This window comes from Cibotium barometz, chromosome 15 (assembly GCF_041138505.1).
Source record: "Cibotium barometz isolate CiBa-2024 chromosome 15, ASM4113850v1, whole genome shotgun sequence".
Classification (NCBI taxonomy): domain Eukaryota; kingdom Viridiplantae; phylum Streptophyta; class Polypodiopsida; order Cyatheales; family Cibotiaceae; genus Cibotium; species Cibotium barometz.
The window spans coordinates 47,630,020-47,645,705 of record NC_141060.1 but is presented as its reverse complement, the minus strand read 5'-3'; the positions used below and the strand labels follow the sequence as shown (position 1 = coordinate 47,645,705).

At 45.0% G+C, this 15,686-nt stretch overlaps 1 protein-coding gene across 1 annotated transcript in view; it reads right to left on the bottom strand.

Moving 5' to 3' along the window:
• Positions 1 to 552: 552 nt before the first annotated feature.
• Positions 553 to 15,686, bottom strand: part of LOC147631385 (7-deoxyloganetin glucosyltransferase-like) — a 35,514-nt gene continuing 20,380 nt past the window's right edge. The window contains exon 2 of the mRNA XM_086809786.1: positions 553 to 1,748. Coding sequence (XP_086665912.1) covers positions 790 to 1,748 — 959 coding nt within the window. The 3' untranslated portion in view covers positions 553 to 789. The remainder of the gene's footprint in view (positions 1,749 to 15,686) is intronic.

Below are 15,686 nucleotides of genomic sequence, written 5' to 3'. Positions count from 1 at the left end.
TTGAGAGGTGTGCACCTTCACTTAAAGGCTCACATGTACCCTGCATTTTTGTTATTTCCACCTCCCTTCTTCATCCTACACTCAATTGATGAGTGCTTTACACCTTGTTTTACAGCCTATTTACAAGTATGAAGAACTCACAAGACTCATGCCAATGAGTATCTAAATAACATTATGATATTTTCTTCGAAATGATTAACATATCGTACTGTTTAAAACGATATAAGATGATGGCTCCCAAACATCAAATAAAGCTCTATTTAACTATTAGATTTGCCATTATAATGCATCCTTTCTATGGAATTTTGTGTGTGATAGTTAGGAGCAAATTGCACAACGTAACCTTCAAATCTGTAAGCAGAGAACCACAACTGAAAGAGAAGGGAGTAAACAGTAAAAAAAGTCAACGGTCGATTTTCCCATGAAGAAATGAAAATGCTAAAAAAGTTTCTTCGTTTTGGGTGGTTTCTAAGAAAAGCTTAGGCTGGCCAAAACTCGGGGAAAAAAACACAAAAATTTGTCCTCCTAGCTTTGATTTCGTCCAACAAGTTTGTTAGAATGTCCCATTGATACAATGCTTGCATTAGGTACATATATAACTAATTTCCATCCATACCATGTGCATACATGATATTGTAACTGATGAATTATGTACAACCAAGATCGATGCTGATTAGCTATGAATACATGCTATACATCCTACCCTCCATTAAAACTCTTATGTGCAAACATGTATACCATGCATTGCTATGTATAATAATTGGGTCCAAGCTTTCTCAATATCTTGTGCTAAGGCCCCCAGGTATTTATAAGAGAATCCTCCTTCCTGTACAGCCAAGGAGACCGTTTCCTTGAGCTGGATAGCTTCTCAATATCTTGAGCTAAGGCCCCCACGTATTTATAAGAGATTCCTCCTTCCTGTACGGCCAAGGACACTGTTTCCTTGAGCTGAATAGCTCTCGTCCTCAGCTCCCTTCCCAGCTCTCCTTGCATTAGTTCCATCACCACCTTCTCCACCACCTCCCTCTTCACCACCCCAGCTTCCTCTTGCAGCTCCAAACCTACCTTCCACTCGTCCACCAACAGCCTAGTATTGAGCCTCTGCTCTGCTCTCTGCGGCCAGCATATCATAGGAATGCCCCCCATTGAAATATTCTCGGTTATGGAGTTCCAACCACAGTGTGTTAGAAAACCCCCCACTGCAGGATGCGAAAGAACCTCCACTTGAGGGGCCCATGTGATAATACGGCCCCTTTCTTTTGTTCTCTCTGTGAAGGCATCTGGCAACACATTTGAGAGTGGCCCATCAACTGCATTAGGGCGTATAACCCATAGATATGCCTGCCCACTAGCTTCCAAACCCTCGGCAAGCTCTCTCATCTGATCCCCACCCATACTTGCCAAGCTGCCAAAGGAAACAAACAGAACAGAAGCAGCAAGCCTGGTGTCTAACCATTTAAGGCACTCTCTTTCTTCGGTCCACAGGCCAAGTGTCTCTCCTGCAACAGACTCAAGAGAGCTCAGCATGAGCAGCATTGGGCCAATTGGGTAGATGGGAACCTTCTTTTCTATGACCTCAAGAGGCTTTTTTTCGAACTCATAAACAGTGTTGAGGATAACCCCTGCTGCTTCAGAGATATCTTTGACTATATCCACAGCAAAAGATGGGATCGTGCGAACAGATAGAGGCAGGTCACCGGCACGCAGAGGTGGAATTCCAGGTATGCAATCAATGAACTGCTCGGGATCTGCTAAAGACAAAGACAATAAATTGGATGTCAAAAACGCACAATGTTTAGGGTCTATGAGCATATATGCACAGCATCTATACCATGAAACACAGACCTTGTGCATAATGGTGCAAACAAAGTGTACTCATAATTGGAGATGATTACAACTACAACTGCCAATCATGCCCCCTGTAAGTACTGCCTTTTCACTGGTGACAGTGTTGTGTGGTAAATTTGCTCACACTGTTCCAGCCCTTGGAGGTAGGGCCTAGCTGGGTCAAGAGGGTTTCACTTGCTAAGGTGGGTATACATAGCCCAGATAGTAGAAGGATTCATGCATGGTTTGAGAGTATGAGGGTATGGGCACTGTATGAGAGTATGGGCACTGTTTGGATCAAGTTCGCATGTAGAAACAGGTGCACTTAGGTCAATGTAGGGGTCATACTTAGCTAGTGTGGGTACTGGTGGAAAGATCATCTGGAGTGCAAGAAGTGAAATGAGATCATGCTGCCAATGTTGAGGGCTCTGAGAAGAAAGGAGAGACACAAAAGGTAGAAGGAGAGAAGTGAAGGGCTGCCAGGTGAGAATACAGGCAAAGTGTGCCCTTGTCCCACGAACTTGCGCCGTGACACTTGAAATGATCAGTACGCAGCTGTGTGTGTGGAAGAGGTAAACTGTGAAGGAATCCAGTCAGACTCCAAGGACCAATGCTCGAGATAACAGCGTGTAGGTCTTCTATTAAATCCTCTATGTTCCATTTAAGTTTTGGGTGCTTGAAAATTGTAAAAAGAAGACATGCATAATTGCCATGCTTGCGTGGTACAGTTTGCAACAGTGTTGCTCTATCATGTGTGCATCACTTGACAGTATGCTGTGATGATTTGGAATGGTTCAGAATTGTAAAAACCCGATGGTTACCACTCTTGAGATCGATCTTGGTGAAAAATTTTGCACCGTCTAAATGCTCCAAAATGTACTCAATCCTTGGCATAGGAAACTTATTCTTAATGGTAAGTTTGTTTAATGTCTTGTAGTCTACACAAAGACATGCAGACTTGTCCTTCTTTTGGACAAATAGGATAGGTGCAGCAAATGGCGAGGAAGATGGCTGAACGAATCCGGCTCAGAGGAGCTCAGATCTTCCCTAAGCATAATGTCCTCGAGGCGAGATGGGGGGTGACTAGGTGGGAGATCGTCCCTAAGCATAATGTCCTAGTGTCGAGGCAAGAGGTCTACTAATTGTGGGATTGGAGATGAAGATGAGATAGCCACTATCGAAGAGGTAGAGGCTGTCTAAGCATGAACATAAATCAATGCTCCTTCCGCTTCCTTGTGGATAGCTCTTCGAGCTTGGAGATGAGAAATCAACGGGATGCCAAGAATGCTTCTATCCCCACGAATCATAACGGGCTCAAGAAAACCTTTACAGATAGTAAAAGTGTCCTACCCCCAATCGGAAATAGGTTCATACTGACAAAACCATTGGATTCCTAAGATCATGTCACACCCCAAAAGAGGCGAGACAATGAAATCTCACTGGACCGAGGCCTTTTGAACTACGAAGGAAAACTATTGTGCCATTTGAGAAATGTGGGTGCGGAGACCAGGTGTGAATCCGTCCACATCCAAATAATAGGACACTACTGTACAGCTCATTTTGGTAGCCAACTCGGGAAAGATGGCCGCCTCAGAATTGCCCATGTCAAATAGGACTACAGATTGGCGGCCCTTGGCAAAGCCATAAGCTCGGATGGGGCTTTTCTATGCAACATCACTCTCACCCTCATGCTTAGCATCAAATACCATGGATAACATAGGATGCATAGAAGGTAAAAGCTGAACTGCATTGGTGGTAGTAGGCGGGGTTGGAGAAGCAGGAGATGCTATGGCAACTGTGAAAGCAGGTGGTTTGGAGACTTGCTCCGTTTGCCATTTCTGGCAATCCTTCTTACCATGCCCAATGGTATGACAAAAAAAACATATGTTCTCTGACTGGTACTTCCTTTGCTCCTCTGGAGAAAGATAGCCTCCAGTGATGCTTGCTTTAGTCTTTTCCTCAGGAGTTTTCTTAGGTTTGGATTGGTTATCCTTTTTACCCCTTGGACTGGAGCTAGAACTACCGTCCTTCTTAGCATCTTTAGAATCGCATTACCTTTTTCCAGCTGCGAAGCAAATTGTTGCTCTGTTGGGGTTTGGTACTAGATTGCGGTTGCTTAGACTTGCCTCCATTCATCTTCATTTCGAGCCAGAGTCAAAGCTCGGACATATATGCTAGGTTCAAAGTTACGAACTATGAACCGAATGTTAGAATCTAATCCACGAATGAATTGATCCATCTTGGCCTGCTCAGATAACCCTAATTGTTGTGCTAAAGTTTTAACCTTATCAGAAAACTGAAGCACGGGTAACCCATTCTGTCTGAGTCCATAGAACTCATTTGCCAGGTTGGTCAAATACTGGGGAGGAAGAAATCTGGTCTTTAGGTCATGGACAATGGTATTCCAGCAAAGAGCTGTGACACCTATGATGCGGTCTGTATAGATACTAGACCAATGCTGCCACCAAGTGACTATCTCACCCATGAGGTGGAGAGCCGCTACATGGACTTTGCCTTGAGGATCAGTTAGCTTTGCCAAAGGAAAATAAGCATTAAACTGATGAATAAATTGATTGATAGCCAAATGATCACACGTGGCACCTATGGGTGGGAAAATTGAAGAGAGGTTGTGCTAATATTTCAGATGCAAGGCCTCCTTTCCCGTTGGTGTTCGAGTAACATTCGCTCTCGATCAAGCTCTCATTGGTGCTCCCGAGCGGCGAGTTTAGGCTGACGCCGGTCTTCTTCAAGCCTGCGCTGGGCTTCCTCATAGTCTCGTCTATCTGCTTTTTCTTCTCGCCATCTGGCTTCATCTTCTCGTCTTTGTTGTTCTATTTGAAAGAAGAGGGCGACGAAGTCAAGGATACCCGAAGGAGTGGGTTTTGTTGTTGTTGCCTCCAAGAATTGGAGACACTCTTTGAGAAGCTGGTTCTATGCTCGGAAAAGAGCTATGGTATCTGTAGTAGGAGGAAGAGCATGGTGTGCTTTAGGGGAGACGTCTTCCTGCTTATGTCTACTCTCCTATGTAGACACGTTACTAAAGTTAGTGGTCGTGCCAGAGCGAAGTATGACAATCCAAGGATGCTCTCACGCTAGGATGCGGTGTGTGTGGACAAGCTGAATCTGATACCAATGTAACATGTAGCGGAATTATGCGTAATGAAGGATCCTGTCACACAAAGTCTCACACCGCCTTCTTTATCCCGAGTTTCGCGAGTCTTTAGCAATCCACTTTATCACTTCAAACTTTAAGAGATGAGAGAGAGTGTAACCGCTCCCTACAGGAGGCCTACAAATCGGAAGATAAAATACACATATTTTAAATCACTTAAATAATTCAAATAATGGACACTTGCAACATTAAAACTAAAAATGATCAAGAATGCTTGATACCATCATTGGGGCCGGCCTCCCCCTCAATACTGTTGTATTTCTTGGATTATTTATATGTACAAGTGTTCACAGGCCCTAGGTGTCACCATTTGGTCACCCAATTGGTCCACTCGTGCTTTCTTATCATGTATGTACATTGGACTGGTGTCCATGGCAGTTATATATGCCGGGGATTGATGCCACTCATGTGATACTGTGGACTTGGCTCTGTTGGGACTTGTGCCTCCGTGTACATGCCCGGAAATGCTTGGTGGATTGGTGTTCCATTGGGTCTGGTACCTCGTCTACTTGCCTGGAACACGTCTATTTTGGTATAGTCTCATGAATGGGGATTGTCCATACCAATGCTGCATTGCATAGCATCTTTATGTGCTTGCTTGCAATTGAAATTGTATGCTATTTCCATGCTTGCTTGACCAATGTGTAGTTCCGGGTAAGGGGACGCCCGCCCGCGAACCGTGCGTGTGAAACTGTCTGCTGACATGGTTATGTGGCATGTGACAGGTGGTAAGTATTGGTCATAAACCTAGCCTTAGGAGTTAGCACTAATTTATAAGTCAGTGTGTACACACTTCATTAAGTTTTGGGCGGCCAAAACTCACTTATAAATTATGACATGCTCGGTGTTCACACACACTGATGTCCCGAGGTGGACATAACCCAATGTCCACCGCCTAGACCTTATCTCCTTTGTACAAAGAGAGTAACTAGCCATGTGTCCACTCTAGCTTGCTCCAGAAAGCACCAACCGCCAACTACACTGGACAACTCACCACCTCTCTCCTCCTCCTCTCTCTAGAGATTGGCGCCTCCTTCATGAGGACTGTTGGGCTGCATTTTCTGCACATTCTCCTTCTCAACTCCATTTCCAAGCTTGCTAAGGTGATTTTCAAGCTTCCAAGAGTGATTCCGGATGCTAATCACTCTCCTACACACTCCCAATGATTGAAATTCAACAAAACAGCTCTCTTTATTGTTGTAATTTCTGGTCTTTTTGCTGAAAACCCTAATTTCAGCCCTCCTTTCTCCAGTTGAACCATAGGGAAAGCTTTCCCAAGGTTCCCTTCATTCTCTTGAAGACTTTTGTCACGAAGAAAGGCGATAAATCGAAGATCTCAACACTCCAAGGACTTCCATCGCGAAGACTTCCGCTGTCATGGACTCTACTTGCTATTGGTAAGCTTTTACGCTTAAATATGGAAGCAAGTAGCAGGAGGAAGAACCCGGATTACAAGATCACATACCCTGTGTAGTGTTCTCTTGTCCTACGTTCTCTCTTGCAGATTTTTGCTACCATGTGTTGGTGGAACAATAGAGAGCAGATGGTAGGGAACATGGACACTTAAGAGGGTAGTGTGGATTGCAAGTCTACAACGACAACCACTTATTTGCAATACTGTATTCATATGCATTGGTATGGAAATCTGGTCAGAAATGCCCATGACGCTATGTACTTGATTCTCCCAAGATCAATATACTTTATTTGAGGGAGGGGTCGACCGTTACGGCTCATTGTGTGTCTCTTGTCAATTCAACAATTTACTTCTTGTATTTGAGCAAGTGTCTATCAAATCTTAGTGTATTTAAGTGTATTGATTAGCATTGTGTTCAACCAAGTTGCATTGGTATCAGAGCATATGGTTCTCTTTCACTTCTATCGTGAGAGACGATCACCGTGAACACTAGCTATCTCTACACGTAGAACATTATGGACAGCCATACAATGAATGTTGGAGATGCTAACACACGAGGCAAGGACAATGAAATGCATGCTTCCAATGCTTTACAAGATGAGCAAACTCATATGGTGCACAATAGGGAACATGGATATGTGGGACAGCCATCCCGTGGCAAAGAGAAGATACAAAGGAGAGTCCATAGTCTTGACGGCTGAACTTACTCGTATGCAGGCTCTTCTCCATGCACAAGAAGAAGAATTGAATCTCTACCGCCGCGAGGATCCATTGGTACATGATCGTTTGAAGGCCAGGAAAGCTGAATCTTATATGGATCATGCAATGGCAATGATTGCTCAAGAGTTGCACATGCAACCGAGGGATGCAGCACGTGCATACTTGGCTCATACCGAGGATGCCTATGCAGAAAAGGCAACCATCCCACATGTCTTGGAATCCCCACAGGTGCCCGAACATCAGGATTGCAACCCGTGTACAAAGCGGGACTACAAATGTATCCTGGTCATACCTTACACCAACTAATTGCAACCGCCACCGCCGCCGAGCAATTGGAACTCAAATTGAGTCGATCCAATAAGGCTAAACACACTACCAAGAAGCGTCCCTTCAAATTGAGAGACTATGGTCTCACTCCGGAGCAGAAAAAAGCAATATATGAGTGAGGGAAAATGCTTTACTTGTGGTAGCACCGAGCATATTACAAAGGCATGTCCAAACAAGAAGCAGCGTGATAATGCAAATGCATCAAAGCCTAATGTGCATATGGTTCCAGATGTGCAAGGCAACACTTCACATGATAGCAAAGACAGGGTTGTATGTAAAGCTTGGGGACAGCTCAAGGATCAGCCCGCTTTGTTCATGTTTGATGATTGTGCATCTGAAAATATCATATCCACACAGATGGCAGCTGCTTCGGGTATTGAAGTGGAGAACATGGATCCTCAAATTGAAGCAGGGACTGCCTTTGTTGGTAGAGAAGTGCAGGTCATGCCTATTTTTGGCAAGTTGCGCATACACATTCAAGACTATGCGGATTATGAGGATTTTCTTGTGGCGCCTTTGATGGCTCTGATGTATTGCTTGGAAAGCCTTACAAGACCAACAGGATCACCTTCATGCATAAAGGCCGAGAGCATGTAATTGATGCTGGTGAAGAGGGTGATACAATTCCCCTTGTATCTCTATACAAATTAAGAAAGTAATGAAAAAGAGTGTTTTTGCGTACTTGATTTTTGTACGAGATCATGTTGAGGAAAATAATGTACATGTAAACACTCTTAGTAATGATAGGCTGAAATTTTTGCAAGAGCACAATGATTGTTTTGCTGATGAGTTACCAAATGGTACGACCGGAAGATCATCGCATTGATCTTGTGCCAGGTAGCTCACCACCTAATAGGCCAACCTATCGTGTAAGTGCATCCCAAAAAGAGGAGATCACTTGAGAAGAGTTTGGTTCAGCCAAGCTCTTCCCCATATTGTTCACCCGTCCTCTTGGTTCAAAAGAAGGATGGATCCTTTCGTATGTGTGTGGATTATAGAGCTTTAAATAAGCTTACCATCAAGAATCAGTTTCCGATTCCACGCATAGATGACATCCTTGACAAGTTGGATGGATCGGCATGCTTTAGCCGAATTAATCTCAAGAGTGGATATCATCAAGTGCGTGTAGTGCATGAGGATGTACACAAAACTACTTTCAGGATAGCATTTGGGCTTTATGAGTATCTTGTTATGCCTTTTGGTCTTACAAATGCCCCGGCTACATTCAATAGAATGATGGATCGCATATTCCGTGGGTATAAGAAATTTACAGGTGTCTTCTTTGATGACATCCTAGTCTTCTCGAAGACCGAAGAAGAGTATAGAGCTCATTTAGCCATTGTTTTTGAAGAACTCCGTAAGCATAAACTCTTCATAAATGCAAAGAAGAGTGAGTTCTTCTTGTCAGAGATACATTATCTTGGGCATATTGCGTCCAAAGATGGAGTGCGGATGGATCCTGCAAAGACTGATGCAATTCGAGTTGAGTTCGGTGCATGAGATCCGTAGTTTTCTTGGATTATGCTCTCACGACAGCAGGTTCATTCGGCACTTGCATGGATTGCTTCTCCTTTGCATGATTTGACAAAGAAGAAAGCCGTGTTCAAATGGACTAATGTAGAGAGGGATGCATTTCTCAAATTGAAAGATGCAACTACTCATGGTCCAGTGTTGATCATTCCGGATTTTTGTGTGAAATGTGATGCATCTGGAAATTGCATAGGAGCTGTCCTTAATCAAGAGGAACATGCCGTGGCTTATGAGAGCTGTAGATTGCATGATGCAGAGCTATCTCTTGGCATTTATGAGAAAGAGCTCTTGGCTGTAATTCATGCACTTACTATATGAAAACATTACCTTCTCGGAGCTGATTTCACTGTGAAGACAGATCACCAGAGTTTGAGGTATTTTCTTACCCAAACTAAGTTGTCAGAGAAGCATATGAGGATGGTCAATTTCCTCTCTATGTTGCATTTTCCTCATTTCTTGCTGATCAAAAAGACCATCAAAGCTGAGCATATGGTTAAAATATATCTTGCACAAGTGTTCAAACATCATGGAATGCCGAAGTCCATTGTGGGGGATAGAGATCCCAGGACTACAAGTCTCTTTTGGCGGGCCTTATTTGATAATATGGGCACCAAATTGGACTTCTCATCAGCCTATCATCCTCAAACGGATGAGCAAAGTGAGGCTACAAATTCAGCCGTGTTGGATCTCTTGAAATGTTATGTGGCGGATCAGAAGTCTTCTTGGGAGAAGTACTTACCGCTAGTGGAATTTGTATACAACAACACGGTGCATGCATCTACGAGAAAAGCACCGTTTGAGATTGTTTATGGTAAGGTGGTTTTGCCACCCATCCTTCGCACAAAGGATTAGATATTTGCAACTAATGAGTATATAAGAGACTTGGATATTGCTTTTGCTCAGATGCGGACAGCCATTGCAAGGTCACAAGACAAGCATAAAAGGGCTACCGACAAGCATAGAAGGCAATTGGATGTTAAAGAGAATGATTGGGTATTGTTGAAATTTGACAAAGCAAGACTTGCAAAGAGGCCTGGCAAAGAGGCTGCATATCCTAAGCTTGCAACCAGGTACTATGGGCCTTTTCAAGTGATCGAGAAGATCAATGAAGTGGCTTTCAGATTGGCATTACCTAGTCATTGGCACATACACAATGCTTTTCATGTGAGTCTCCTTCGCAAGTATGTAGGGCCGGAGCCCAATGAAACGGTCATTAAGGATCCACCAGAAGTGGATGAGCTTAAGGAGATCTTGCAGCCAGAGCAGATTGTGTATCACAAGGAACACAAGCTTGCTGCAGGCAAAGTTGTGAGACATTACCTTGTGAAGTTTAAGAACTATCTTCCCATTGATGCTAAATGGGTAGAGGAAGAGTTCTTCAGAGATTCCCGCATGTGCTTCAGACATATTTGGATGCTTTTCAGTTGCACACAACTGTTTAGAAGCCGGGGGGGATGTCACCATTTGGCCACCCAATTGATCTTTCTTATCATGTATGTACATTGGACTGGTATCCATGGCAGTTGTATATGCCGGGGATTGATGCCACTCATGTGATACTGTGGACTTTGCTTTCCGTTGGGACTTGTGCCTCCGTGTACATGCCCGGAAATGCTTGGTGGATTGGTGTTCCATTGGGTCTGGTACCTCGTGTACTTGCCTGGAGCACGTCTATTTTGGTATAGTCTCATGAACGGGAATTGTCCATACCAATGCTGCATTGCATAGCATCTTTATGTGCTTGCTTGCAATTGAAATTGCATGCTGTTTTCATGTTTGCTTGACCAATGTGTAGTTTCGGGTAAGGGGACGCCCGCCCGCGAACCGTGCGTGTGAAACTGTCTGCTGACATGGTTATGTGGCATGTGACAGGTGGTAAGTATTGGTCATAAACTTAGCCTTAGGAGTTGGCACTAATTTATAAGTGAGTGTGTACACACTTCATTAAGTTTTGGACGACCAAAACTCACTTATAAATTATGACCAGCCCGGTGTTCATACACACTGATGTCTTGAGGTGGACATAACCCAATCTCCACCGCCTAGACCTTATCCCCTTTGTACAAAGGGAGTAACCAGCCATGTGTCCACTCTAGCTTGCTCCACAAAGCACTTGCCTGCCACCTACACTGGACAACTCACCACCTCTCTCCTCCTCCTCTCTCTAGAGATTGGCACCTCCTTCATGAGGGCTGTCGGGCTGCATTTTCTGCACATTCTCCTTCCCAACTCCATTTCCAAGCTTGCTAAGGTGATTTTCAAGCTTCCAAGAGTGATTCTCGATGCTAATCACTCTCCTACACACTCCCAATGACTGAAATTCAGCAAAACAGCTCTCTTTATTGCTGTAATTTCTGGTCCTTTTTGCTGAAAACCCTAATTTCAGTCCTCCTTTCTCAAGTTGAACCATAGGGGAAGTTTTCCCAAGGTTCCCTTCATCCTCTTGAAGACTTTTGTCGCGAAGAAAGGCGACAAATCGAAGATCTCAACACTCCAAGGACTTCCATCGCGACGAAGACTTCAGCTGTCATGGACTCTACTTGCTATTGGTAAGCTTTTACGCTTAAATATGGAAGCAAGTAGCAGGAGGGAGGAACCAGATTACAAGATCACATACCCTGTGTAGTGTTCTCATGTCCTACGTGCTCTCTTGCAGATTGTTGCTACCATGTGTTGGTGGAACAATAGAGAGCAGATGGTAGGGAACATGGGTACTTGAGAGGGTAGCGTGGATTGCAAGTCTACAACGACAACCACTTGTTTGCAATACTGTATTCATATGCATTGGTATGGAAATCTGATCAGAAATGCCCATGACACTATGTACTTGATTCTCCCAAGATCAATATACTTTATTTGAGGGAGGGGTCGGCCGTTCCAGCTCATTGTGTGTTTCTTGTCAATTCAACAATTTAGTTCTTGTATTTGAGCAAGTGTTCATCGAATCTTAGTGTATTTAAGTGTATTGATTAGCATTGTGTTCAACCAAGTTGCACTAGGCCAGATTTCCCCATAATAAGGAGTGAGTACAACTCGTAAACAATAAGATTTTGCCAGTGAAGAATCAATTGTCGGAGTAGACCAAGTCACACGTAATCTCCCACCTTCACTGGGTGAACACCTGCCCTGACTGGTCTTCCGAGACTGTGTACCAACAAGCACGCCCATACTAACGCCTGGAAAGATGAAACACCGCGGAGGGAGTAATACTTGGTGCTTCCGAATTAGCTTTGCTCCCAGTTTTCCTCATACCCCAAATGACCTTCACTGGCTCCTCAAAATGCAAAGGTGCGGTCAAGGTAATCATAGGAAAAAAAATCACCGTCCCGGTGGCCTTACTTAATGAAGGCAATGGGATGTGATAATTTTGCCTGACAAGACTTGTGCAAACAACATTTAATTTGAATAATAATTGAATCTGAAAATACAAAGATAAATACTTGACAAAGATTCAAATTCAATCCTCAGGAGAGAAGCTCATCCCCTTTTTAATGCACTCCCTAGCTGTAGGCGGGTCCAAGGGTTGCAGGTACAATCGAGTATAGGACAACAATTGGTACAACTTTGTAGGTGGGTTCCGACAACACTAGATGCTGGACAGTATAGCTGGTATAACTACAAGTACAATCGAGTACTCCAACAACAGGTACAATCGGCTGCAGGACAGTAAGTACAATACCTGCTATACTAGCCTGAACTGATTGTACGTGACAGTCGGGTACATGATAACAAGTATAATTGGGTATAGGACAGAAGATACAATCGGATATAGGTAATTCAAGTTGGTACAGCAGGTGCAGTCGAGCACCGGATCAGCAAAAATAGAGACAAATACAATGGCAGGCGGGTGCAAGCTTTCAGGTGGATACCTTCCATCAATCACTCTCCCACCAACCATCCACGTGTGGGAAAAAGGAATTTCTTCATGCAATACTTGTTACAATATTATTATTAAACTTTAATAATATTAGACACCCACATTAAAGCAAATGTCCAGCCAATGTTTAAATGTGTGTGAATACCCAACCTTATAAATATTAAGGTTGACATTACTCAAGGGATTTTACATTTAAAAAGGCCAAAAAGGGTAATACTTATACCACCTATTCACACGCCACACCAACTCATCAGCAGACAACACACCCACGGTACACTAGGGGCGTCCTCGTCTAGTGTACTGGCACGACATAGCAAGCAAACACACGAAAGCAACTCATGCGAAAACAAGTTTATGCATGCAAACATAAATCATGTGCACATGTAATGGACGAAATCTCCCTTTCATGAAACTTGTACAAGGATTTCTTGTCGGGTACAAAACTGACGTGACAGAAATGTGAAGTCCTAGTTTTCCTATGGAGTGATAGCCCCATAGCCAAAACATAAGTCCTGGCACGAGCCTTCCTATGGTGTGACAATCCCATAGACAAGGTCGGCACAAATATATCAGTCCTACCATGGAGTGACAGTCCCATGGATAAGACACAATCCTCGTTATACACGAGTGGCAGCAAACAGGCTCCCATCCATATGGCACAATACTAGTCACACACGGGTGGCACAAAACTGATTCCCGTCCATGTGACCATAGTTACCAAGGGACGGGGACGGGGACGGGAATGGGGACGGGGACGGCTAAAGGTAGGGAACGGGGACCGGGGGGTGGGGACGGGGGGGTGAGTAGGAGAGGGTGGAGAGAAAGGAGATGGACCGTGGAGTAGGAGAGGGAGATAGTGGAGAGGAAAGCTTGAGTAGGAGAGGGAGATCGTGGAGAGGAACTCAAGTCTTGGAAGGCTTGAGTAGAAGAGGAGTGGCTCCAAGCCCATTATATAGTTGTGTTGCTCTCTCTCTCTCTCTCTCTCTCTCAAATGGCCAGTGTTAACAGCTAGTAGCCGTTTATTTGAAAAAAAATGCCTGAAGATTTAGCTGTTGCAACCGTCCCCGTCCCCTGTAGACAACGTCTCCCTGTTCCCACAGGGGGAACGCCCGTCCCCTGGTCACGTCCCCTCCGTCCCGTCCCCCTGGCCGTCCCCAACCCGGTGTGCAGGTCTCTCTGCTCGGGACGGCGTTCCCACGTCCCACGTGGGAGTCCCTCCGTCCCCTTGTCACTATGCATGTGACACCAAATGACTGACCCTTTCACATGGGGCACTGGCCTGGCCATATGTGAATATGGTACAAATCTAGCCGCTCTATGGAGTGACAGTCCATAGAAGTTGTCACCAATTGGCCGACCATTTGGTCCATCTCCAGTTTTTGCGTCTCGTTCACTTGAGGCCAGGCCAGTGTCTCGTGTGAAGAGGCCAGTATTTTGCTGACATGGACGGGAGCCAGACTGGTGCCACCCGTGTGTTAGCAGGATGGTGTCGTATGGACGGGAGCCAGACCAGTGCCACCCGTGTATGACCTGGACTGTGCTTGACCCATGGGATTGTCACGCCATGGAAGAGCCAGTATTCGTGCCGTGTTTTGCCTATGGGACTGTCACACCATAGGGAAACTCGTGCCTGGAACTGTGTCTTACCTATGGGACTGTCACTCCATAGGAAGACCAGGTTTTTATGTTTTTATGTCGTGCCAGTTTTGTGCCGACAGATATTTTGTACTTGTTCCATGAACGGGAGATATGTCCATGTTACTATTTGCACATGCACACATGATTTGCATGCTTGAAACTGTTTTCGCATGACATGTATTTGTGTGTTTGCCTGCTTGAAGAAATACTTACTGAGCGGGGACGCCTGCCAGTGAGTCGTGAAGTCTGCTCTGTATTCTGACGAGTTTTGGTGCATGTGAACAGGTGGTAAGTATGTCCACTTGTTGTTTTAATGTTTTATATTCTAACCCTTTATTTTATAAGGTTAGGTGTTCACACTTATTTAAAAGTGGGCACCCCCTTTGGGCACCCACTTAGGGGCCAAGGTGGGGAGCCCCACTTTTAAGTGAGTGTGGGGGTGGGCATGGTCACCTACCCCCACTAATCCCCCACATGCATGCGTGGGTATCACCTAAGTTAACTCCACATTAATTTTATTAAAAAAGGCTTCATCCATGAAGCATAGGGGATCAATCGTTTTCTCTCCTTCAAGCGTGGGCATCCATCGCTTCCATCTAGCGTTGAATTCATCAACCGGCGATCCCCTTGGCTGGCGGCTCTTTCGTCTACAGCACCTGGCAGCTGCTTCACCACCCATACAAGCGGCTGCCATCTCTCCCTTTACTACTGCACGTATACTCTCCCCAGGCGGCTGGCTGCAACTGCAGGTGGCTGCCATCTTCCCCTGTACTGCTGCGCCTGTTTTCCTGCAGGCTGTTTTGGCTATTTTGCCTACACAAAGGCGGCTGCTACCACCTGAAGGCTCTACTACAGCCGGCTGCTCCTCCAGGCGTATCTCCTCTTGAGGCTACAGCCAGGCGACAGTACCTGCAGGCTGCCCATCTTCTACTGGTTGCACCTCCCCATGTTCCCTTGCAGGCGACTGGCTACTATTCATGCTTCTCTACTGTTCATGCAAACTCTTGGCTGCACATGAATTTCTGCAAGTGATTGTGCACTCCATCGCCAATCAGGCAAGAGGTTGTGCACTCCATCTCCAATCAGCAGCCAGGTCTCTCTCCTCCCTTGCAAGTGGATGTTTCTCTCTCACAGCAGGCGGCTGTGCCCTTTGTGGTGGAACTTGTCTTGGTGATACTTCA